This window comes from Notolepis coatsorum (genome assembly GCF_963971535.1).
Source record: "Notolepis coatsorum genome assembly, chromosome: 3".
Classification (NCBI taxonomy): Eukaryota; Metazoa; Chordata; class Actinopteri; order Aulopiformes; family Paralepididae; genus Notolepis; species Notolepis coatsorum.
In genome coordinates, this window is record NC_140167.1 from 135,385,816 (window position 1) to 135,412,778 (window position 26,963).

Here is a 26,963-nt window from a genome sequence, read left to right on the forward strand (position 1 = left end):
CAAAATCACCCAAATTTTTCCACATCTCGCACATCTGATTGGTTATTGATGCAGGGAGCTATTGTTTTTGGCCAATCAGAGGTGCAATATAATTTTATATATCTTATATTATCAGGCAGGGTAATCTATTAGGTGGTGGCCCTGATATTGTTATTATATAGTCCATTTATGGTAAAAAGAAACTGCAACATACGCTGCTAAGAAGGTGACACTGTTGGCCCCTTTCGTGACTGCTGATGATACAGCAGTCACTTGCTCGACCTAACTAGCCATTTCATTTCAAACCTTTATTTATACTCGTGAAAGCACTGAGGTTTCCCTCATTTACAGTGATGACGAGTTAACAAAGGACACAAATATCATAACAGTTAATAATTACAATGAATTACAATTACTACAATGATGGATTAAAAACAATTACATGATTCAGTACATAGGTCAAGTGCAATGCCTTTAAACTCCATGAATGACGGGAATGTTCCGAGCTTTAGAGTCTTTTGCAGGGTATTCCATGTGTATGGAGCATCGTAGGAGAAGGCAGATTTTCCAAGCTCAGACCGAACTCGAGGCACCCTGAGCACAAGCCAATCATTCGAACGAGTTTGGTAGGTGACAGCACTCCAGACCAACAAAGATGTAATTTAAGGTGGAAGTTTGCCAATAATTGCTTTGTAGATAAAAAGATACCCATGATAACTACGTCGCAACGAGAGAGATGGCCAGCCTACCCTCTCATACAAAAGACAATGGTGAGTATCATATTTGTCACCCGTAATAAATCTTAGGGCGGAGTGGTAGGCAGAATCCAAAGGCCTTAATGTAGACGCAGACGCATGCCTGTAAATGACATCACCATAGTCCAATATTGACAAAAAAACAGCCTGTATAATTATTTTCCTACAGAACATAGGAAAACTAGCGCGGTTACGGTACAAGAAACCAATCTTTTGCCGTAATTTTGTAGCTAGGTTATCTATATGGAATTTAAAAGAAAGTTTATCATCCAGCCATATACCAAGATATTTATACTCACTAACTCTTTCAATATACAAACCATTAGCTGTTGTTAGGTGTAGCATGTCATAATCTATAACCCTGGCTCTAGAAAACATCATAGACTTGGTTTTACTAGCATTAAGCACTAACTTGAGCTTAGCGAGCATTTTGGAGAGTGTCAAACGCAAGCTGCAGGTTCACAATAGCTTCCTGAACAGTATCCGCAATGCAGTAGACAACTGTATCATCCGCATAAAGATGAGCCTGACAACCTGCTAGTGCTGAAAGACTAGAAACAATATCATTAATATAGATTGTAAAGAGGACCGGCCCCAATACCGAACCCTGTGGTACACCCTTAGACAATGGCAGGAAATCAGATTGAAAGTTACCTGAATTCACAGATTGACACCTTGAAGATAAATAGTCCTGAAACCAAGCACAAGCGGCTTTATCCAGGCCAATGCTAGCTAGACTATTCAAAAGCAAGTGATGGTCTACTGTATCAAACGCCTTTGAGCCATGGGAACATTCACTCTGAAGCACTGGTTATTTACGAACTGTTCGTTCTAAATTTATCACAGAGAAATGTCAAAGGTACTCACAGTTGCACGAGGGTTTCACACACAAAACCGGGGTGGTTTGAAAGCTCGGCGTTGCTAATAGACATTTTAAATATTTTTTATATAAAACGGCATTATTTCCAGCGTTTGCTGCCTGGCGCACCTGCGCTGTGATCACAGCGCATGCGCATCATGCACCCAACGCCGGATATAATGCAGTGTTGATCAGTTTATAAAAAATATTTAAAAATTTTATTAGCAACGCCGAGCTTTCAAACCACCCCGGTTTTGTGTGTGAAACCCTCTGTGATAAATTTAGAACGAACAGTTCGTAAATAACCAGTGCTTCAGAGTGAATGTTCCCATGGCTAGTTAGGTCGAGCAAGTGACTGCTGTATCATCAGCAGTCACGAAAGGGGCTAGTGGGACTGTATACATCTATCTGACTGTGTGTCTGTATGTATCTATATATCTATCTATCTATCTATCTATCTATCTATCTATCTATCTATCTATCTATCTATCTATCTATCTATCTATCTATCTATCTATCTATCTATCTATCTATCTATCTCTCTCTCTCTCTCTCTCTCTCTCTCTCTCTCTCTCTCTCTCTCTCTCTCTCTCTCTCTCTCTCTCTCTCTCTATCTATCTATCTATCTATCTATCTATCTATCTATCTATCTATCTATCTATCTATCTATCTATCTATCTATCTATCTATCTATCTATATATCTGTCTGTATCTATCTATCTATCTATCTGACTGTGTCTGTATATATCTGACTGTGTGTCTGTATCGATCTGACTGTGTGTCTGTATCTATCTATCTATCTGTCTATATCTATCTATATCTATATCTGACTGACTGTGTGTCTGTAAGACTCCATCCTGTAAATAGATTGCTCGGTTGTCTTGCTTCCCTCTTTCATTTCTCATTTCTAAAAAAAGAAGTAGAATGTCTCAAGTCAAAAGCACATTGACTGGCGTCATTGTAGCGATACAGTGCTGCCAATAATGCTGGACACGAAAGTGGCTGTAATTACAATAGACTTGTGAATTTATTACACCACTTAGAGACTGACATCAACATAAACACAATAATGTGTGTCCTTTTGAAGAGGGTAGAGACTATTCACACCATTTGCACCTTGGAATCGCTTCATTAAAACAATCAACCCAGCGCGGTGGAGAGCCTCAAGGTCACTGTCATTCATCTTCATCGTGAGATTCATTAGCGCCAGTAGGCTTGTGTGTCATCGTTAAAACAGGGAAATGAAAATAGAGCAAGGGGGAACAGGAAAATCACTTAATCAGTGGTTGATGAAAGAGGAATCGCTTCTTGTGTGACTGTGCAGACTGTGCAAAGGGGAGGCATTCGTCGTCGGGCTGTCAATGTACAGAGCGATTATGGACTCTGACGCCTCTCTTTTGTGTTCAGATATAGCCCTGTTAGCGCTGGATTGGTATTCCCCAGGGGACCTCTAGTCATTTAAATAATTGCCGAGGTCGTCTGTGATCTTACTCCTGCACCAATCTGTCACGGCCGTGATAAGAGCCCCAGCACTTATTACCCAGCCTAATTCGGCAAACCCAGAGGTCATCTGATAAAAATGAGTACTGCTTGAACCGGCATCTCAGTAATTTGGGATCGTAAATTATTTTTTGGTAATGGTATAATGATACAGGGAGGTCTTAAATGCATTTTCAGTGTGAACGGACCAGGATAATAATGGAGACCTCCAGTTGTTTTGTAAAAAATGCATTTCCATCTGTAGTGGGTGCATGTACTGCCAACTGTTATCCATTTCATTCTTTATACCCTGCTGAATTGTCGTAAATTAGATTTATCGTTGAGAAAATATACCGTACAATGTATGATTCCAATTTGCTTCAGGCAGTACATTTGGCGTCATTATAAATTTGTTTGATGTGCCATTTGAAACTATAATGTTAGCTCTCTCACTCAGCAGGTCAGGGCCATTGAGGAGTGTTCTCTGGAGCATATCGGAGGCTGGCTTCTGTGACACACACTTTATTTCACTGTTTGTTCCGAACCAGAGAATGTACTTGTTGGCCTATTTCTGGAAAATGGTTATAGGGTCTGTGTCCTATTGGTTATCAGCGGAGCAGCTCCTGAGCAGATAGGTGCTAGCATTGCTTGGTGACATCAGGGGTTGGATTAGGGAGATCAAATGTCAGATTAGAGTCTGTATTAGGGCTGGAGAGAGGCATGTGAGGCCAACAAAAATTATGACAAGATTACAAACAAATACTTTTCAAACTTTTTAGTTGCTTATCTAGCTATTGATCACCATCTGAAAGGCATACATTTTTCATTCCACCTGTGTTATAGCTACTATTCGAATCACTTTTGGACTTTGCCTCTGACGGTGGAAGTTTTGTGTAATTGTGTTACTTGTTTCAGTAGCATTCATCATGGTGGTGTAAATGCAATGCAGATCCATTTAATCGCATTAGCTGGTCTGAGATACATCAGGGTAATTGATTACCCTGGACTCCAATTACCAAGGACTTGCATATCATTCATTAATTTATTCACATTTTAAATGTTATTTGATGTACGCATATTCATATTTATTGATACTCTGTTTATTTATTCCAGGGTAGACGATTTGGTATGGAGTATTGTATATTTGTACAGAGTAGACTTAGGTTAGCTAGGATAGAATCTGTATATTATTCCAGGGTGGGCTGTACATACAGTATGTATGCTAAATAAAAAAGTTTGGACTTTGGACACACTTTCTCATTGAAGCCTACTGTATGTCTCACCTGTTCAGAGATCCACTGCAGATCAGACCTTATCTTTATTTTTTAAATGTTATTTATCTACTATTAGGGTTGCTCGATTATGGACAAAATCAAAATTATTTTGATTGATATTGAAATCATGATTATCAAACACGTTTGATTTCATCATATGACGGACGGCTGAATTAGTTTTACCTTTCTCCTCGACCAAAGGCTGCCTTTCTGTCACCTTCTACGTGAGACACTACCATGGTTCCTCCCTGTCAACACTGGCTGAAATTACTGCTTGGGGGGGTGGGGCGGAGTGCACCACTGTAAAGGAAGGGTGCTCTGAGTTTACAACACAAGACAAAAGACAAAATGAGAGCAACACGGCATGTGGCACAATAATCGTTTTATCTCTTATCTTGTTTTAATGATCGTGGGATCATCTATCATCATGCCTTTACCTCCTCTCTCCCTCTCTCTCGTGTGCTGCTATGACTCCAGAATAATAAAGATATATCTTACATCTTACCTCATATCTTATCCATATTATTAGCACTAGTGCAACTCTTCCCTACCATTTATTGTTGAACCAGACTCTTTGTTTTGTGTGGCTGTTTCAGATAAATCATGGATGCACACCCCAGAGGCGCTGGCCAAGCATTACATACCCTACAATGCCAAGGTATGTACCATCAAGTTCTATTCTCAGCCACTCACAGTGTAGGTTTGCCACAATTTGGAAATTGACAGAAAAAAAAGAAAATCTGTAACGGTAACAATTTATTTTGCCTGCTACCAAGGCTTACCTGTTAGCTATCCAAGACCAATCCAAACAAGCTGTGTTGATCTTTTTTTACATTCAAAGGTTTACATTCCAGAACATGTACTGTATTGTACTGAAGCGTATTGCTGCCACACCAGAAACAGAAAAAATATCAGTATCACGTTATAACGTGATAACTTATTGTTTTAACATGTTTTTTTAATGTTAAAACAATAAGTTATCACATTCACACATGCAAGGTGCCGTCCTGCTCATCGGGAGAAGACAGCCAGCCGGGAGAAGCTGGAGTTGAACCGGGAACCTTCTGATTACCTGACAACCGCTCTCGCCCCTACATTATACCGCATGGCTTCAAACAAAAGAATAGCGTGTGCGATGGCGCGTTGATTTTGACGGAAAGTACAGGTACAAGCCCGAGCTACCACATCCCCTGACTGAAGAAGCAGGGCAAGCCAACTTGAGACATTGTGTAAAATCAAAGCATGTCTCCAGTCTCCCACTTCTCAAGTCTTTTTCAGATAAGTCGGTCTGAATTTGTCAATTTAGCCTCATCGCAGATATGCAGAAACAGTTTAGAAAGAAAGTGTTTAGAAAGAGTGTGCTTATGGTTATCAAAAACTGTGCTTATGGTTATCGCTCTCATTTGAGGCAGTCGGTGCGATCGGGGAAGGTCCAGATGTGATCCCTTATGCTATCTTCACTCCCCCACAGGCCATTATTTTGATCAGATTCTAGATTAGACTCACTTCTCTCCTTATTTTTCCTTTTTTAGATGAACAGTCCCTTTGAGCTAATGGATGAAACTCACCTCGAGTGAGGGATAGGAGGAGTAGGTCCCTCATGGACATGTGGCAAGTGATGAATGGGCCCCCAGGCTGCAACCTCCCCAATCCAAGAGCGTGCAGTGGTCGGGAACGAGTGTCGCTCCGTTCAGTTCTCCATCAGTGTGGTCTCTCTCCAAGACCTAGCTTGCATACGTTCCTCGCATCCGACATGTCCTTAAGCACGAATGGGGCGCACTGACATGTTTGTGTCAGAACTACATCCATCTTCCAGTTTTATTGATGGGGACATAAAGCACCATTTTGTGTTTTGGTGGCGTCAGCTCCAATCCAGCTGCATTGAATATCACAATGAAATATGCATATTAAAGGTCAGTTCACAGCAATGTACTATAGATATCAAAGCAGTGATAAAACACTGTCTGCAAGCCTTTGATGAACGTGCTTTGTTGTTTTTTTCAATCCAATTCATTTGTCACGTGCATGTAAAACGTCATGTAAAATAACACAACCTCTACTCGATTTTACAATGAATGTGTACACATTATTCCAGCTTTCAAGTCTTTAGCTAATCTTAAAACCTATGAGATGTAGTTACTGTAGGCTATACAGTTCATTGGGGGTGACTGTGGTTCAGGAGGTAGAGCGGTTGTCTGGTAACTGGTTTCCTGGTTCAATTCACACCCAGTCGAAGTGTCCTTGAGCAAAACACTAATTGCTCCCGATGAGCAGGTTGGCACCTTGCATGGTTGCTCCACCGTTAGTGTGTGAATGTTTGAGTGAATGGGTGAATGTGAGGCATGAGTTGTAAAGCGCTTTGGATAAAAGCGCTATATAAATGCAGTCCATTTACCATTCTATTGTCTGAAGGATTTGATGCCTTGTGTGCAAGAATTAAATAATTAACAGCTACTGTCTATCAGTCAAATACTGTTACATGTTTGCCTATGGCTGCCTGGTATGTAGGGGAATGCCACCCCATTTTAAGAATTCACATGTTATCCCTGTGCCCCCTGGAAAGTTCAGTCAGTATGTTATTCCTGTGCCCCGTGGATAGTTCAGTCAGTATGTTATTCCTGTACCCTGTGGATAGTTCAGTCAGCATGTTATTCCTGTGCCCCTGGGCAGTTCAGTATGTTATTCCTGTGCCTCTGGACAATTCAGTATGTTATTCCTGTGCCTCCTCGACAGTTCAGTTCAGTATGTTATTCCTGTGCCCCCTGGACAGTTCAGTCAGTATGTTATTCCTGTGCCCCCTGGACAGTTCAGTCAGTATGTTCTTCCTGTGACTCTGGACAGTTCAGTATGTTATTCCTGTGCCTCCTCGACAGTTCAGTCAATATGTCTCAATATGCGCCACTCTCTCCGAACACTAGAAACCAGAGGGAGAACTCTTGAGAATTCAACTTAATATGAATTGATGTCTCGCTTCAGGAGATAGTGGTGCATGTTTCCAAATACTGACTGAACCGTCAGTCAGGGCACAGGAAGAAGGCCATAGGCTTCATGAATTCTTAAAATGGGTGATGTTCCTCCTTTAAGCAGGTAAGCAAGCATAAATGAAATAGTGGGAGGTCACTGTCACGGGTGGCTAAAAACTGCCCTGGATATATTCCCTCTGCGAGGTCTCTGGATAAATCTCTAACTTGCTACTGGCCATAGCTGATGCGGCACAGAAACACCATCTCCACAACATCATCTTTTAAGACGGGGGGAGCTTTACAAATAAAATAGACACAGACAAAGCCAACCGTGATGTTCCAGGTCAGACCTTTAACTTGCATTCGATCTTATCGTGGGAAGGCAGCACTTTTGTCCCACAAGGCAAATTGTTGTTTTGTTTCCACCTCTGCAGTTGAGGGTCTGACCCTAACGTGTTTTATGAGCTCTGATATTGGAACAGTCTGTACAAGTGAAGCGCAGGAGGCACTAAAACAGGCTATTAGAGTGTAGACTTCCCAGGCCTGTTGATGCAGTGTCTAACCAGAACCATTATTTCTGTTCTGCTGCGCCAGATGGAAAGCGCCATGTTTAGGCCCAAAGGTTAATGGCTCCATCTGTTGGAGACAGGCAGAAGTGCTGCTCCATCTAAAGTCTGTCTGTGTGTGTGCACACGTGTATCAACGTGCATGTGTGCCAGCCTGCTGTCATGTGTGTTCCTCCCATACTTCGGTGCATGTCACGGAGCTATTGAACATAACTCGCTCATGTCTCCTGAGAAAACATGTGAGCGAACACAAAATGCAATCTATATTAATTTTAACCTCTTGATTAGGGAAAAAACACAAATGCAAGGTCATTATAATGAATGTTCTAATCTGCGTTTGTGGCGCTAATTCTAATCTGTTGATAAAATAAAACATTTTAGTTTTTGATAAATGTGAAGACCAATGCAGTATTCCTTCACATATCTGATTTATGGTTTAGGAGTTGGTGATTTATGGTTTTTCATCAACTACATGTATCCGTCCTCACTATTAAAATATGACAGATAAAAAGACATCCCAATGTTTACCGAAGTCCCATACTTGATTTACGCTTCTGCAGTGAAATGATTCCTTTGCATCTCCTAATATAAAGGGCATGTTTACGACTGTTAACTGACTTGCTGTCCTCCACGCATCCTTTATTGCCTGTGTTTATGCCTCGATCATAGTTCTGTCCCGGGACTAGTCATATCACTGATGGATTTTCTTTATTTTATTTTTTTCTTCAGTTCCTGGGAAACACGGAAGTTGAAGCACCGAAAGGCACGGAAGTGGTAAAGGATGCAGTCAGAAAACTAAAGGTACAGTCCTGCATACGAAACAGCAGCAGTAACTGCGTTGGGTCCGCTTCACTTCATTATTCAGTCTGAAAGTGCTTCCACCGTCTGGCCGCGTCCAGGCGGCCTATTGCTTATTAACAGCGGAGCAGTGCTGCCGTTGCTTCCGCATTTTCCCTGATTGGCTGCGACATGCCCCACGGCAGGCACGGCAACCGCAGAGCGGAGCGGCAGAGCTGCGGAGCGGAGCGGCAGAGCTTGCGGAGCGGAGCGGCAGAGCTTGCGGCATTATGTAGCCCTAATCCGCCATGATTTTCATTCGAAGCTCAGCTCACCTGGCAGCGCAGCGGTCCTGCGGTCCGTTGTTGACAAGTTCGAATCCCATCAACATTTTTTTTTAACGTGTATTCTTTCGCCGGTTAAGGTTAGGCATGGTTATGGTTAAGGTTAAGGTTAGGCATTGTTTCGGAGTTGGTTAAGGTTAGAACGGTTAAGTTTAGGCGCTGTTAAGGAGCTGGTTAAGGTTAGAGTTTGTCTTAGAGAATGGCAATATTCTTTCTATGGTTAATGTAACTGAGGGGTACAATTCCCTGACTGTATTGATAAGTATGGTATCATTAAACCACTACCGCTTTATGTACTTTAATTACTGGCCATACAGTACATGATATATAAATATAATGAACACTTCCCACAATGAACCGGTTCTACACAAAGTTGTCTTTAAGTATTTATTGCAGCAAAAGGTACATAATACTTCTCTATTATACTTTGAATGCACTTGTAAGGCAAAGGAATGTGCGTAGGCAAATCAACAATGAATGTCCATTCTCTGGTTACGCAGGAGGTAATTATACAACCTGAATCTTAGGGAATTATATCTATGGTACACTAGTAATATATAGCGGGAGATACTGGAAGGGTCCCCCTGGTTGTAAGCCAGCAGGGGTAGAGGATCTGTCGGTAGTAGAGAGTCTGGTCAACGATGACTAAGGAGACTCCAAGTACAGGAGACGGTGCAATAGCCTCTTGATCCACAGACGAATACAGCTGTTCTCTGTAGACTGTAGCTCCACAGTGAAGAAAGCTAGCCGGCCTCAGGCTCTCTGAGGCGCGGACTCGACTTGGCTCCTCACAGGGTAAATCCAACACGTGCAGGCGTCGGCGATTCTCCGCTCCATAAATCACAGGACCAAAACAAATATAATCCAGCCGCAAAGGGCTATGTAGTCGTCGGGTAGATTAATCCAGTGTACATGTCCACACGGTTCTCGTCTAGGTCTCCTCGGGTGAAAGCGCCATGAAAGCAGCCCAGCCTGGATAAGAACTCTAGCTGGTACGAGGAAGCGTTGGTGATGCTGGTCACTGTAGAACTTTAGCCGCACGATACACTATACACAAATAGACTATTACTGACTTAATAGAAATATGTCACACTCGACGGTATAGCGCCAAACTCTGACAATTCAGTTATTAATTCGCACGCGGTCTCAATGCTCTATTCTGGGGCCAAACAGGCCATACTTCACCGCACGGAGTATCGTGGGTGAGGCTTCAACTTATTGGGTAACTCTTAGACTAAGCGCTTCTGTATTCACCTGCGTCATATTTATATGCACGGTGAACAAACTAGTGCCAACGACATTTCTGTCTCGTATCCCTGGGCAAGGCCGGGCATGCACAGACATGTCTTGACGGTGACTTTGAACCTGACTCCGGAGGCATGGCTCTGGCGCCTGTGGACCGCTGTCCAATAGGAGAATGAAATATTATGGTCTGTAGTAGGCTAAAGGGATATTCCGTGTATATGTACAAGGAATATACAAGGGATATCAAACGATATACAAATACTATGCAATATATATCAATCAATAAATATATATATTCGGTTTAATCTGATCCTTTGTAACAGCCGCCCCCTAATTAGTCCCACCTAATTAGCTAAGCAGAGACAGATTAACCGCACTGTCCACTACTCAATGTCTGTTGTGAGGGGTCGGTCAGTTCACAAAGTCATGGGGTCATGGTCGTCATCGATAGTATCGGGGAGCCTTGGCAGTTCTATTAGCCTCGCCACGGGTCGGGTGTAGATCCGTCCTTGGACGAGCACTTCGGCTGCTCCGACCTTTCCGTCGGCACCGGTGATCACTTTGCTTACGCGGCCAGCCGGCCACATAGCTCGGGGTAGTGACTGGTCGATAATCATGACGACTGTTCCTTCTGTCAAATTGTCTCTCTCTTTCACCCATTTCTGGCGGGTCTGTAGAGACGGTAGATAGTGGAGTAGGAAGCTGTTCCAAAACTTGTCAGCCAATACTTGACTGTACCTCCACATTCTTCGGTCGTTCGCTTTTTCAGGCCTGTACATTGTCTGTGGTAGCGCGGGGTCCAGCCACCCCATCAAGAGTGTGTTGGGGGTGACTGGGTCGACATCTGCTACATCACTTGAGACGTAACCGAGGGGCTTTGAGTTCAATACTCCCTCGATTTCCGTGAGGACTGTCATTAGGACTTCTTCTGCCACGGTCTGGGCCCCAAGCACGGCGTACAGGGCTGTCTTTATTGAACGTACTTCTCGTTCCCAAGTTCCACCGAAGTGAGGTGCGTTCGGGGGATTAAACTGGAAGTCAATCTGGGATGGAGCGAGGTGGGTCTTAAGTTCTGGGCCCATAGCTTGGAAGCTCTCTCTCAGCTCTCTTTCTCCGCCTTTGAAGTTTGTCCCGTGATCAGACAATAATATAGACGGTTTGCCTTTCCGCGATGTGAATCTTCGGAAGGCCATAAGGAATGAGTCTGTGCTCATGGTTGGAAGGAGTTCTATATGCATCGCTCGGGTGGTCATGCATTTGAATACAATACCCCACCGCTTCTCGGTTCCTCTTCCTTTCTTTATATACAGCGGGCCGAAACAGTCCATACCGGTGGAGTGAAAAGGCTTGTCGCCGAGTCGGAGGCGACAGGGAGGTAGGTCAGCCATCCGGGGTATACTGGGCTGCGCTCGCCACTTACGACAGTCTAGACAGGTTCGCTGGAAGCGCCGCACTGCTTCTCTCCCTTGCAGTATCCAATAACGACGTCTGATCTCCGCGAAGACTCTCTCTGCCCCGGCGTGATGCACATCCTCGTCGTATTTCTTTATGATCAGCTCTGTGACCTTGTGTCGGCTGTTTAAGACTATCGGGTACTTGACGTCATCCGGTAAGTCTGGAGCTCTCCGCAGACGACCACCCACTCTGATGAGACCATGGGCGTCTCTCTCGGGGGCTAGGTGGAGCAGTCTGCTGTCTGATGGGACGGGCTTTGCTCCCTGTAGACAGTCTAGCTCATCGGGGAACGAGTCTCTCTGGGCTCGTTGTAGTAGAAGAAGTTCTGCTTCTTCGTAGTCAGCTGCTGTAATGTCAGTAGTGAGCTGAACCTCTGGGTGGTGCCACAGGAATGTCTTTAGCTGCGCACTCTCTAGGGTGAGGCAATCGTCTATGTCGGGGTCTGTGGAGACGAGTGTGTTCAATCCACAGAACATAGATTTCTTGTTTTCGGCCTCCTCTTTACTCGCTTCCCGTGGGGTGGGTGTAGGCCACTCTTCTTCCGGGAGCTTGAGGAACTCTGGCCCGTCACTGTATAGGTTGTGACGGGTGAGGTCATCCAGGGACATTCCCCGGGTGATGACGTCAGCTGGGTTGTGTTTTGTGTCCACATACCTCCAGCTTGCTACTTCTGTTAAATCTTGAATCTCTGTGACTCTGACTCCCACGAAGACCTTGTATCTGCACGAATCAGACCGGATCCATGTGAGTACTGACCACAAGATTGTTCTTTGCACCGGAATGGTGAGTTCACGTTGGATTAACGTGCTAGGGCTGCGCAGAGCTCTAGACGCGGGATAGATTGTTGCTTTCGTGGGGCTATTCTTGAGCGAGCCAGGATGAAAGCAGTATGTATTTCTCCTCCCTCCTCTCGGGCACGCAAGTAGGCCACCGAACCGTAGGCTACTTCGGAGGCGTCGCTGAAGACGTGCAGATCCATCTGGCACGTCTCCGGCCTCACTGTGGGTGGGAAGTAGCTGCGGCGTATGTTGACACCTGGGAGTGAGCTGAGTTCCGTCTCCCACTCTCTCCATGTGGATGCAAGGTGTTCGGGTATGGGGTCGTCCCAGCCCTGGTCCTTGTCCCATAACGCTCTTACAATCATCTTTGCCCTGGTGGTGTAAGGTAGAATACATCCCAACGGGTCATATTGTCTGGCGAGTGTTCTGTATACACTCCGTCTGGTGGTCGGTAGTGCAGTCGACCTTCCCTGCTCCTTGGTCAGGGGTGTGTGTTTATAATGGAGCGAGTCTGTTTTGAAGCGCCAGACTAGTCCTAATGTCATTTCTTGGGCTTCTCCTGGGATGGTCGCCATCCAGGTCTCGCTGCTTGCTGCCTTGTCCTCGGGGGAGAGGCTGCGCAATACTTGCGGGTCGCTGCTGGCCCACTGCCTGAGATCAAAGCCGCCTTTGATCAGGGAGGCGCGGAGCTTGAGTAGAAGGGCCTCGGCTTCTTCTGGCGTTGAGACGCTTTGCAGACAGTTGTCCACGTAGAAACTATTTCCTACACTTTGTCGGACCTCTTCATCAGCTGCTGGGTCCTCTGCGACGTGTTTTTGCAGTGCAAACGTAGCACAGCATGGGCTGCATGTGGTTCCGAAAGGGAGGACTTCCCATTGATAGATGGCTGGTTGCTCATCCCCGATCCTCTCTCTCCATAGGAACCGCAGCAGGGGCTTGTCCTCCTCCACTAGTCTCACCTGCAGGAACATCCCTTTGATGTCGCCGCTGATGGCCACCTTGTCTTGGCGGAAACGTAGTAACACGCCTAGTAGAGAGGGGCCGAGTGTTGGGCCGGGCAAGAGCTCTTTATTCAGATTTTGTGATCCGATCTGGTAGCTGCAGTTGAACACAATACGATCCTTGCCGTTGTGGTGGACTTTGTGGTGCGGCACGTACCATGATTCGGTCGTCTGATCGGCCTCTTTAATGTCAATTTTCTTTATGTGTCCCGCTGTGATTAGCTTGTTAATCTCAGCGCGGTACACAGTCTCTTGAGCGGGGTCTCTGGCTAGGCGCCGCTCTGTGTTCAATAGATACCGCTCCGTCGCTTCTTTTGGGGCGTGGAAGGTAGGCATACCCTCTCGCCTCAGGAGTGGAGTTGCGTATCTCATCACTCCGTTGACTTTGACTCTCTTTGTCCCCTGCTCGAGGAGTGCTATAGCGTAAATCTCTTCCTTGGAACGAATGTCTTTCTTTTCGTTCTTAAAGGGCATTGTCTCTAGTGTCCATAGCCTCTCGACATGCTGTAGGAGGGTGGTGTCTTCTTCTGTCACTCTGGAGTGGAGGCAGTTAGTGGCTGCTGTTCGGTTAAGAGACTTAGCGAGGGGGCCTTGTAATGTCCATCCTAGGCGGGTCTCGACTGCTGCAGGACAGCCTCTGGGCCCTGTGTGGACCCGGTCAATCGGGACGATGAGGTCTGCATGGTCGGAGCCTATCAGCAGGGTCGGGGTGGCACCGTCTATGAGCGGTATAGGTAGTTGACGCAGGTGCACATATTTATCCATCAGCTTGGCGATGGGGTAGGTGTACTGCGACAGGCCTATTTCTTGGCTGGTGAAAGCATTAGTAATCCTATACCGTCTCTCTGGCTGCCCGCTTGCTGCGATAGTGAAGGAGACATTCTCGCCCTTTATCGTCTTTAGATCTCTTCTTATTGTCCGAATCGTCATCTGGTTTTCGCTCCCCCGCAGCCCCAGCTGGGCCGCAGCGGATGCGAGGAGAAGGGTCTTCTCTGACCCGTCGTCAAGGACGGCGTAAGTGTCCATGACCTTATCTTGGTAACTCAGTGTTACGCGGACCACCTTTAAGAGCACCCGGGCGCCCCCGCTGCTGGCGGGGTCAATGTACATAACACTTGCCTTTGTGCTGCTTGAGGGTGCAGGCTTTCTTCTGTTACTGTCGTGTAGGACATCTAGGTGGGCTCCGTCACACCGATTACACCTCTTCTTTAAGCGGCAATCAGCTGCCATGTGACTGCGCGCACATCGGTAACAGCGTCGGTTGGACTTTATCCATTGACTCACCTCGTCGGCGGTCATCTTCTTGAACGTGTCACATTGTGACAACCAGTGTTCCTTTTCGCAGTACGGGCACACCATCTTCCACTTCTCTTTCATCGAGGGGGTACTGTGGTTCTTGCTGCTCGGTACTGATTCTGATTGGTGCATGACGGTCACCAATCTTCGGCCATCGTTTGCTCTCCTAGGTCCCTCTCTGGAGCTTGGGGTGCTCCGCATGAACGTATCCAACCGTAGGCTGTTGACTTCTCTCGCCAGGAAGTTGGCTAGGTCTAGGAGGGATGGCTCGGGACCGTTAGGATCACGGTGGTCCCTTTGCCGCCTGAAGCGCTCCTGTCGGGCGGGCGGAAGCTTCTCTAAAATCCTCTCGACATTAGAGTTCGCGTACAGTTCGTGCATACCCTTTTCTCTTTGCGCCCCCAGCATCCCTACCAGGGATTGTACCTTGATAGACAGGTCATCTAGTGAGCGATTGTCTGTGGCTGGGGGTAGGCGGTCAATATGCCTTATCTCTTGTATTACGTAGTCCCATATGCGTCCATATCTTTGGTCGAGTGCTGCTAGAGCCGCTGTGTATGGGGTAGTAGAGGTGGCATAGGCCAGCGCTATATTGTGCGCTCGGGGCACCTTGAGGTGCTTCAGTAGGATAGCATACTTGTACGGTTCATCAGCTACATCGGACATCATTGTCTCTAAGCACATTCGTAGCTCCGTGTACTGTGCTCTGTTCTCGTGGGTGAAGTCCGGAAACGTCGGTGTGCCAATGTATGATGCCATGGATGGCTGGCACATCGGTGAGCGTTGGAAGAGAGGCCTCCTAGGCGAGTCTCCTCTTACGCCTCTTGGTGGGCTGGTACCTGCTGGGTACCATGGCCCGCGTATCCAGGTGCTATTCCTCGGGGCTGGTCGTGCGTCAAGCTCACCCGTGAATTGAGTCGGGGGTCTGTAGCGCAGAGCTGCGGGGGTAGAGCCTTGGCTGTACTGGACCTCCTGGTCCTGTGGAGTACTGTGCTGCTGTCGGGCTTGACTCTCCTCCTCTCCCTCTTCTTCTTCCTCTGGCAGGTCCTCTAGATCCTGTAGTCGTCTATTTAGCCTCTCCGCGGTGTAGACCGTTTCTTCCTTGTAGCTGGGTCTCGCGTGGACCGGTCGGGGAAGGAGTTCGGAGGGGGGTATAGGCTCTCTCTGGTGGTCGGGCTCAGGGTCGCTTGATCGGGTAGGGGAGGGTGCCCTTGACCCTTGTCTTGACGAGGCCCTGGAACCCCGTGCGGAGGGAGGGGGTGTTGCCCTGGTGATCAGCTGCTCCATTATCTGCGCTTGTAATCGGTCGCGCTCGGCTTCGCGCTTGGTGAGAGCGAGGTCGCGCTCTGCTTCTCTTTGGGCACCGGCAGCGGCGCGCTGGGCTTCGGCCCGGTCCCTTGCCATATTCTCTTCCGTCTGAAGGCGTCTAATCTCTAGACGTATACGATCTTCTTCGCTCCGTTGCTGCGCCTGAAGGCGTTCTCTTTCCATGGAAGAATGTTCGCGCTCACTAAGCGTCTGTGCTTGGAGTCGATCGCGCTCTGTTGAGGCTGCTAGGCTGGCGAGGAATGCCTGTGCCAGCATCTTGTCCGCCTCGCTGGGGGAAGACGCTGGTTGAGGTGATCCGCTCCTGGCAGTACTTGTTGGAGATCTGTTCTCCTGTGGCGAGTCCTGGAGATCCATCTCCGGGGTGCTCTCCTCTTCTTGTAGCGGGTAGAGTTCCATCCCTGGAGGGCTGTCTTTATCCTGGAGCTCTCCGGGGACTACTTCTTCGGTCTTGGCGGGGGGTAAAGTCGTGTCAGGTCCCTCCTGGTCCCTACCGTGAGCTTGGTCAGTTACGTTAGAACCCACTAGGGCCTCTATTGGCGGGGTAGCCTGGGCGATAGGGTCGGACATCATTTTACTATCTACTTTTTCCGCGTTTACCGTCTGTAGAAGGCTAGGTAGTATATTGGCAACGTAATCCTCTAAGTACTGAGGTGTCTGCCGTCTACGCTGCGGGCGATCTACTTTAGGAGAACCGTTTTGTGGAGTGTTCATCATAGGCCATGTCAATATTAATACCACTATATTAATATTACACTAGTTACCATCCGGCTCGAAGGACCAATTGTAACTGAGGGGTACAATTCCCTGACTGTATTGATAAGTATGGTATCATTAAACCACTACCGCTTTATGTACTTTAATTACTGGCCATACAGTACATGATATATAAATATAATGAACACTTCCCACAATGAACCGGTTCTACACAAAGTTGTCTTTAAGTATTTATTGCAGCAAAAGGTACATAATACTTCTCTATTATACTTTGAATGCACTTGTAAGGCAAAGGAATGTGCGTAGGCAAATCAACAATGAATGTCCATTCTCTGGTTACGCAGGAGGTAATTATACAACCTGAATCTTAGGGAATTATATCTATGGTACACTAGTAATATATAGCGGGAGATACTGGAAGGGTCCCCCTGGTTGTAAGCCAGCAGGGGTAGAGGATCTGTCGGTAGTAGAGAGTCTGGTCAACGATGACTAAGGAGACTCCAAGTACAGGAGACGGTGCAATAGCCTCTTGATCCACAGACGAATACAGCTGTTCTCCGTAGACTGTAGCTCCACAGTGAAGAAAGCTAGCCGGCCTCAGGCTCTCTGAGGCGCGGACTCGACTTGGCTCCTCACAGGGTAAATCCAACACGTGCAGGCGTCGGCGATTCTCCGCTCCATAAATCACAGGACCAAAACAAATATAATCCAGCCGCAAAGGGCTATGTAGTCGTCGGGTAGATTAATCCAGTGTACATGTCCACACGGTTCTCGTCTAGGTCTCCTCGGGTGAAAGCGCCATGAAAGCAGCCCAGCCTGGATAAGAACTCTAGCTGGTACGAGGAAGCGTTGGTGATGCTGGTCACTGTAGAACTTTAGCCGCACGATACACTATACACAAATAGACTATTACTGACTTAATAGAAATATGTCGCACTCGACGGTATAGCGCCAAACTCTGACAATTCAGTTATTAATTCGCACGCGGTCTCAATGCTCTATTCTGGGGCCAAACAGGCCATACTTCACCGCACGGAGTATCGTGGGTGAGGCTTCAACTTATTGGGTAACTCTTAGACTAAGCGCTTCTGTATTCACCTGCGCCATATTTATATGCACGGTGAACAAACTAGTGCCAACGACATTTCTGTCTCGTATCCCTGGGCAAGGCCGGGCATGCACAGACATGTCTTGACGGTGACTTTGAACCTGACTCCGGAGGCATGGCTCTGGCGCCTGTGGACCGCTGTCCAATAGGACAATGAAATATTATGGTCTGTAGTAGGCTAAAGGGATATTCCGTGTATATGTACAAGGAATATACAAGGGATATCAAACGATATACAAATACTATGCAATATATATCAATCAATAAATATATATATTCGGTTTAATCTGATCCTTTGTAACAGTTAAGGTTAAGGTTAGGCATGGTTAAGGTTAAGGTTAAGGTTAGGCATGGTTTCGGAGTTGGTTAAGGTTAGAACGGTTAAGTTTAGGCGCTGTTAAGGAGCTGGTTAAGGTTAGCGTTTGTCTTAGAGAATGGCAATAGACAGGCTATTTCCGCACTGCCGCTCTCTCGCGCTGCCGCGGTCACATGGTCACATTGTCACATTCTTGCACTCCTCCGCTGTTAGAAAGCAACACGCGTCCAGGCGTTAACTATTTCTGGTCGTCAGAGTCAGAGCGGATAGGTGTAAGTAGACTCTGCTTAGTAACGGATGCTGATTGGCCCGGTTGGAGGTGGAACCAGAGAAAGCGCCAATCGGGGCAGCAGGACCAGAATTGGAATACCAAACTCATAGTTGAATGTAAAAAAATATATAATAATGATTGTTGATAAGGTGATCTGAAAATGCATCACTGGTTATTTTTGTGATTTGAATTTTTTTGCCTGTAATACAAGTCAATAAATGGCTGTTACAAAGTACAGCCCAATGCCTAATGATAGTTCCCTATTGGTACCACCTCTTGATAGCAAATACTATGCACAATGAACTTGGTAATTTTACGCTTTTACACCTGCTTTGATGTGGTAATAATATGCAAATGTTATTGTTAATATTTTAATGTCATTTGCATATTTTTTTTTTCAGCCTATTCATATTCAAATGTTATTCTTAGGGACAATTGACAGCCCTAACACACACACACACACACACACACACACACACACACACACACACACACACACACACACACACACGCACACACACACACACACACACACACACACACACACACACACACACACACACACACACACACACACACACACACACACACACACACACACACACTTGACCTTCCATTGTTAAAATACCACAATCGTATCCAGTCCAGAAATTGAATCAAGTTGCAAGTTGTATTTTAACTTGTGTGGAGTGTATTTCCAATGGGTTTGTAAATGTGCATAATCAACCACGTTACAACACATGTCGTCCCCATACACTTCTTGCTCCAATGGGGTCCTTTCCCCCATCACAGTGGACACACAAATGATTGACGGCACCTTGAAAGCAGTGCAAGAAACGGAACGTGTGGTTCAATTGTCCCTGAGCCGTTTGGGTGTGTGGCCCTGCTCTCCTGCCTGTGGCTTCTCTCTTCACTCTCCCACGCCAGCAGGCCAATCTGTGAGGCCATTTGCAGGGGGAGCTTGTTTTCCCAGTCGATACTTCCTCCTTTAGTTGCGTTACGTTAGATCTGGCCAGTCGGTGAGCAGGCACCGTGGTTAGTTTTTCTTGCATAGGCTGGTATTGGAATAGACCCAATTCTATGTGTCTGTGCTTTTCAACATGGTGTAGGAGGAAAACGATGATATTTGAGACAGACTTTTGAAAAGCTTGAAAAAGACAAGGTATATCTGAACTGTAGTGTAATAATAACCTATACAGGTCCCGATAACAAAAGTTTATTTGTATAGCACCTTTCATAAGAGAGTTGCAGCCCAAAGTGATTCACAGCAGTAAAATAGACATAAAAGGACCATAGACAGAATGAAAGCAATGCAGAGAATAAGAAAAAGGGTGAACGCAATGCAGGTAATAACAATACAAATATTGACCGTTTAAAACCTGAGTGCAGTACTCGCAGTAAAAATTCAAGGTTCCTTTCAACATGTCTGCAAACTAGAACATGTACCAGACCCCATTGCCAGATGACCATTTTGATAAAACTCTCTTTTCTCTGTGGCTCTTTGCACGTTTCTGTTTCTCGCCCCTAAATTATTTTAAGTGTTGAAGTCAGACCAAGGTAAACCCGGTCTTGGGATGGTTCCCATTCTTCCTGCCTGGTGAACCCTAGGGATGCACGATAATTATCGGGCCGATAATTATCGGGCCGATATCAGCAATTATGACGTCATCCCGATAAACCCGATAACGTTATTAATAGCTCCGATAATATAATATATTTTTTGGTAAAAGAAAATGCTGTGTGGGTGAATTGGAATGAAGTGCGTTTGTTTTGACTGTAGGCTCATCCCGTTTTGCCAGTACTGTGGTACGACTGACAGCGTGTGGTTTAAGAACAGGGCGTTTTACACAAATCGAGCGCTCCCTTTCTTGGCTGTGACGTAGGCACGTAAGTTTCTGAATCAGCGCTGACGTTAAAAACAAAGATGGCCGCGTCGGTACTCGGAATTTCAGAGGAAAAAGATCGCTTGCTATTTGTAATAAATGCAATGGAGAAGTTCCACAAGGAGGGAAAAGGGCAACAACTTGTAATACATCCAGCCTGACGGGTCACCTGCGGCATCACCACCGCTACGATGGTGTGTTATTGTGTTAACTTAGAAGCCTACGACGACGCGAGGAGCTAAGCAAAGCTAGCCCCTTCCATGGCTGTGATGCAACCCTCGGTTGAACGCAGTCACTTATTGCTCCATAGTAGCCAGGTTAATTTGCACCACCAAGGACTGCTTAAAAGCTAGCGGCTTGAGCCCTTGGGTCATTTCTGTCAAACTTCTTTCATTTAGCAAACGACTCGTCAATAGCTGGCTTTGGATTCACAGCAGCTTCTAGCTTCTAGCTTCTAGGTTCTAGCTTCTAGCTTCTAGCTTGTTGCAGGTGACTTGTTGTGGTGGTGATGTGTCCACTCAAAGCCTTTTTTTCAAGGCTCCGCTTTGAAAAAAGAAGAACAAAAAGCTTTGAGCGTCTTAGGTTGGATGTATTATAAGTAGGGATGCCCCCCGGACCCCGGTTTTAAACGGGAACCGGTACTATATTAGAAAATACCGGAGTATTTATAAGCTCTGACGTCCTCGGTACTGCTATCGATACTCTAGAGAAATTATTATTATTATTATTATTATTTAAAAGTTGCGAACGATCCTCTCTGTCTCTGCACGAGAAGCGAGCCGCAGCCAGCGAGTCAATTATTACACACACTCCTCGCGAGTCGCTCGCTAGTGCTACACATAGACATCCGGGTACTACATACGGGTACTCCTTAATGAAAGTCCCCGACGCCCCGTGCTATAGCGCTCTGCACACAGACAGCAGCTCTGCATGCACTGAGTCGTGATCATGGCGGATAGAGCGAAGCGTTCTAAAGTATGGATATACTTTACAAGGGTCAATGCCGACAATGCACGTTGCCACAAGTGCAACAAAACATTTGCCAGTAAGGGTGGCAATACGAGCAAATCAATTTATCAAAACATCTGTTGGCAAAACATGATATTAGTGTGCAGAAATGCGCGTATTCGACTGCCTTGCGCGCAGTGTTCCATCTGCATCCACTGCAGCCGTAACCGTAAGCCAAGATACGGAGTTGCCTAGGCTAATAACGAATTATTACAAATAGGCTAATAAACAAAACAATTGTTTAGCTACAAATACTACAATCTAAACTTTTTATAGATTGTCAAGCTGAGGCGTCAGCCACTATGTCCCAGGCCAGTGAGCCCAGGGCCACCACATCCTCCCTCTACCTCCCTCCACCACCCAAAGTCCTTTATCCCTAGCAGCTAGAGGAAGGATGACAGAGGATAGGGTGAACCAGTGTCACAGTTCTGTTAGCCTTTTGCATTTGTTGTTTATTATAAAAAGTCTATAATTCAGAGTCAGACACATTTAAAACATTGTTGCTGCTGTTGCTGAAGAAATTATATTAATTTATTATATTTATTTATAAAGTTATATAAAAGAACATTGCTGCTGCTGTTGCTGAAGAAATTATATTTATTTATAATACTTATTTATAAAGTTGTATTTATAAATAATAAAGCAATGTTGATTCTGTTCTTAATTAATTGTCTTTTTTTCTTGCAAAAAAAGAACCAAAAAGAACCGATAAGAGTATCGATAAAGTACCGAACCGTTAAGCAGTATCGATAAGAGTAGTAGTATCGATAAAATCCTAACGATACCCATCCCTAATTATAAGTTGTTGACGGATTGTGAATTTTCATTTGGAAAAATAAATATGGTCACTTTATCAGTCAATACTGTTGTCTTGGCTTTTGTTTCTGTTGTCTGGTTAGGTCACATTTAAGTTGGTGTTAAGTTATTGTCCTGGGAAGTCTTTTTATGTATTATTATTGTATTGTGATATGTTTTGTTTCATGTTGAAAAAAAAAATTTGATAAAAAAAATAATATATACATTAAGAAAAAAGATTATAATACAATAAATATCAGTTATCGATATCGGTTATCGGCCTGAGGAGCATAAAGTTATCGATATCGGTATCGGTGTCAAAAAATCAATATCGTGCATCCCTAGTGAACCCCACACTGGACTAAATGCATTTGGAATGGAATTCAATCATAGGGCTATATAGCAGATGTCTCACAAGGACATTTCCAGATTGGATTTCATATCAAATGATGTATGGCATCTTTAGAGCTTCCTCAATTTGATGATTGTCAACATTTTCTTACATTTACATTTGCATTTAGTGATTTAGCTGACGCTTTTATCCAAAGCGAGTAAGCGACTTACAAGTTCTGTACGACAAGTCATCAGGAAGGGCACAACTCTAGCAGCTGAGTAACAATGTTCATTAAAGTGTTGAGTGCTACAGTGTAGGTTAGTTTATTAGGACAGTAGTTTATTTATAAGTGCATGACAGTAAGGTTAGTTAGGGTTAGATTTTTTTTTTTTTTTTTTTTTTTTTTTAGATAATGGTTGAAGAAGTGAGTCTTTAGTCGACCGCTTAAGATTGTACGGGTTTCGGCTGTCCTAACTGGGGTGGGTAGTTCATTCCACCATTGTGGGCAAGGACTGAGAATAGGCGACTTCTCTTTGATGACCCTCCCGGAGCTCGGATAGGAGTAGGTCTGAGGCGGCCAGAAGATGCAGAGCGTAGGGGTCTTGAGGGTGTGTAGTTAGAGACCATTGACCGGAGATAGGCGGGAGCGGTTCCCTTTGCCGCATGGTCTACCAGGTCGAGGGCCTTGAAGCGGATTCGTGCAGCAATGGGGAGCCAGTGCAGGTCCCTAAGAAGTGGGGTGACATGGGCCGACTTCGGTAGGTTTGAGATCAGGCGGGCCGCTGCGTTCTGAATGAGTTGAAGAGGCTTGGTGGCAGTGGCCGGGAGGCCAGCAAGCAGTGCGTTGTAGTAGTCAGGGCGGGAGCTTGTTGATTGGACGAGGAGTTGGGTGGCTTCTTTTGTCAGGAAGGGGCGGATCCTTCTGACGTTGCTCAGGAGGAATCTGCAGGTTCTGGTTGTCACTGCGATGTGAGCAGAGAAGTTCAACTGGTCGTCGAGGACTACACCAAGGTTCTTGGCAGTCGGGGACGCGGTCACAGCTGCATTCTCGACTGTGATGGAAAGGTAGGTCAGGGGGGAGGATTTGTCCGGCAGGTGGAGCAATTCTGTTTTGCTTAGGTTCAGTTTGAGGTGGTTGGTCGTCATCCAGGCGGAGATGTCGGACAGACAGGCCGATATCCACTCAGAGACGTGGATATCTGAGGGAGGGAAGGAGATGAAGAGTTGAGTATCATCGGCATAACAATGATACGAGAAGGCATGAGACGTGATAATGTTACCCAGTGATTTAGTGTAGAGGGAGAAGAGAAGGGGTCCTAGGACTGAGCCCTGGGGGACACCCGTCCGCAGGGAGCGGGTAGCCGACATGGTCCCTCTCCATGACACTTGGTAGGAGCGGTCATTGAGGTATGATGTCAGCCATGTCAGGGCAGAGCCAGCCACTCCCATTCCTGCGAGGGCAGCGAGGAGGATCTGATGGTTAACTGTGTCGAAGGCTGCAGATAGATCTAGGAGAATCAGGACAGAGGAGAGGCCTTTCACTTCACTTTAAGTGAAGTGCCTCTGTGACCGCAATGAGGGCCGTTTCTGTGGAGTGTCCAGTCCGGAACCCTGGCTGATTAGGGTCTAGGAGGTCATTCTATAAGAGATAAGCAGTAAGTTGGTTGGATACAGCACGTTCAAGTGTTTTAGAAAGGAAGGAGAGAAGAGAGACAGGACGATAGTTGCCTATGACGGTGGGGTTCAGGGTTGGTTTTTTTATGAGCGGTGTGACTGGCTTGTTTTAGGGAGGTGGGGACCACCCCCGAGTTGAGGGAGGAGTTGATGGTTGAAGTTAGGAATGGGAGGATGTCTGGTGCTATGGTCTGGATGAGTGGGGAGGGTAGCTGGTCCAGCTGGCATGTAGTCGGACGGTTCGACGTTACCAGTGTCAGGGTCTCGGCTTCTGTAATGGGAGAGAAAGATGACAGAGGGAAGGATGAGGTTCTCAATTCAGTATTTGGAATGGGTTGGGAGAAGGAGCTGCGGATGTTCTCCACTTTTTCCTCAAAGAAGATCGCAAAGTCTTCAGCAGAGAAAGATGAGGGGGTGGGAGGGAGTGAGGAGGGAGGACATGGTAGCATGCAGTTTGCGAAGGTTCTTGGCAGAGGCCTCGATCCTATGGTGAAAGAAAGAAGATTTGGCATTAGTAATGGTTTTGGAGAATGTTAACAGGAGGTTGTGATATGTGTCGATGTCAGCAGTGAGGCGTGACTTTCTATACTTCCTCTCAGCCACTCTCAGGACCTGTCTTTGTTCTCTCACTGCATCCGTCAGCCATGGACTGGGTGGGGAACGGCTGGCAGGTTTCTCAACGAGGGGACAGAGCTTGTCGAAGGAGGTTGCGAGGGCTGAGAGGAGGGTGGCGGTTGCCATCTCTGTGGGGAGAGCAGAGAAGGTGTCACTCAAAGGTAGAGCAGATAGTATGTCAGAGGAGAGGGTGGAGGGGGTTAGGGAGGGCAGGTTGCGTCTGAGTGAGACGGTTTCAGTTGAGGTGAAGGCCTTTCGGTTAAGCATGAGAGTTAGTGAGAAGGATATGAAGGAATGGTCAGATACATGCAGGCGAGTTACCATGGTGTTAATGATGCTGGAGTTACGGGAAAATATGAGATCCAAGGAGTTGCCTGCTTTGTGGGTGGGAGACATGGGAGTGGGAGTCAGGTCAAAGGATTGTAGGAAGGCGACCACTGTGTCTGACTGAGATGAGTCAGGCAGGTTGATGTCGCCCAATAGAAGGAGGGGGTTACCATCTTAGAAGCATGTCCAGCTCATCTGGGAAATGATTGAGCGGACCTGTAGGGCGATAGAGTGTAACAATGGTGAGATTGAAAGGATTAGAGACAGATACTGCATGATATTCGAGAGAGGAGAGTGACAGTTCTGGGAGTGGTGTTAAGTTTGTAGCCCATGAAGGAGATGTCATGAGGCCAGTGCCTCCACCCCGTCTGGAAGGTTGAGGTGTGTGAGTGAAGTTATAGTTTGTAGATAAGGCTGCAGGTGTTGATGAGTTATTGGGGGTTATCCAGGTCTCAGTTAGAGCCAGGAGCTGGCTATGGGCATAGGCAGTAATGAAGTCAGCTTTATTGACTGCTGATTGACGATTCCATAAGCCTCCCCCTACTGTGACCGGTATATTAGTGGCTGTAGGAGGGTAGGAGAGATTAGCCGGGTTGCTAGCAAACTATCGTGGCTGGGTTGATTCTGTTCTGGAGGAGCAGATTGTGCATATAGGTATGACACACATTGTGGTGGCAGGGAGAAAGGTGAAGGGAGGTAGAGAAATAGCAGAGTGGGAGGGAAAGGACAATTTTTCAGAGTGGATTGAAAGATTATACTTATATGGTATACTTAGCACTAGATGGGTTGGTCGGATCCCTCAGCGGACAACTCCAGGACAACTCCTCTTTGTCTCTCGACGCTTCGCTGACGCTAAGCCAGCAAGCCTTTAAATCACTATCACTAATTACTGACGAGCTGCAGTTTCAGTTATGGAACCAAATTCACAGCCAAGTCTTGTAAATGGGCCTTTAAGTTTGCACCCGAGCCATAGAAGATGCCAAGTTGGATTTGTTTTAAGTGGATGCCAAACAAGGTGTTCTGTTACACTTGAAAGAGCTATACATAATTGGATTACAATCTGTGTTTCTGACTCACAGCTTTTTGAAAACACACAGCCCTAGTTTTGTTTTACAAATTGCAACTTGTTGCCATTTTTACGTTATTTTAGTTGATTACGTGAAACAACTCCAGGTTGTACTTTGAAATCTGATGTGTCTGCCTGTTGAACCATCCAACATTTAAAAATTCACTCATGAAACCCTGCCCCTGCCTTTTCCTGAATACATTCCTCTCTAGGCTTTACTTGCATGATTTCATAGGAGACTTATTACCTGTTGTTGTAAAAGACGTCCATTCAGTCCATTCACTTCAGTGTCCAGAACATTTGGAACACATTCCCTTTTCCACTGCCCACGTCTCAAAGCTCAACCATCTACTAACTACACTATGTGTAACTTTTCTCCTCCGTGATGGAATTCCGTGAAGTAGGTCAAATCACCATTTTATTTAATGAAAACGACCAAGTGTTTATATTCCGTTTTAATCCCAGCATTGAATAATCCTTTGCATCCTGGTTTCTTTAAGACTATGGCTTGGAACCCAACAATGGTTCACAGGCCTTCTTCTGGTGGGTCCACAACACAACAATAGTAGTAATGTTTGTGATATTTCAATGAACATATGGGTCCCACAACGTGAAAAAGACAATCTCATTTGGGTCCCTGACCAAAAGAAATGTCCAAAGGTTTAAGAAACCATGCTGTGAGACAATAATGACCAGCATTCCACATTTCTTACATTCAGAAACATGTGCTTTTGTCATGAAAAGAGGGTGG

At 45.9% G+C, this 26,963-nt stretch overlaps 1 protein-coding gene across 5 annotated transcripts in view; it reads left to right on the forward strand.

The window, feature by feature from the left end:
• Nucleotides 1-26,963, forward strand: part of gulp1a (GULP PTB domain containing engulfment adaptor 1a) — a 485,247-nt gene that overhangs the window by 419,389 nt on the left and 38,895 nt on the right. For all 5 annotated transcript variants that reach the window (XM_084309768.1, XM_084309769.1, XM_084309770.1 and 2 more), the window contains 2 exons: nt 4,943-5,004; nt 8,605-8,676. In XM_084309768.1, the coding sequence (XP_084165894.1) occupies nt 4,943-5,004; nt 8,605-8,676 (134 nt within the window). The remainder of the gene's footprint in view (nt 1-4,942; nt 5,005-8,604; nt 8,677-26,963) is intronic.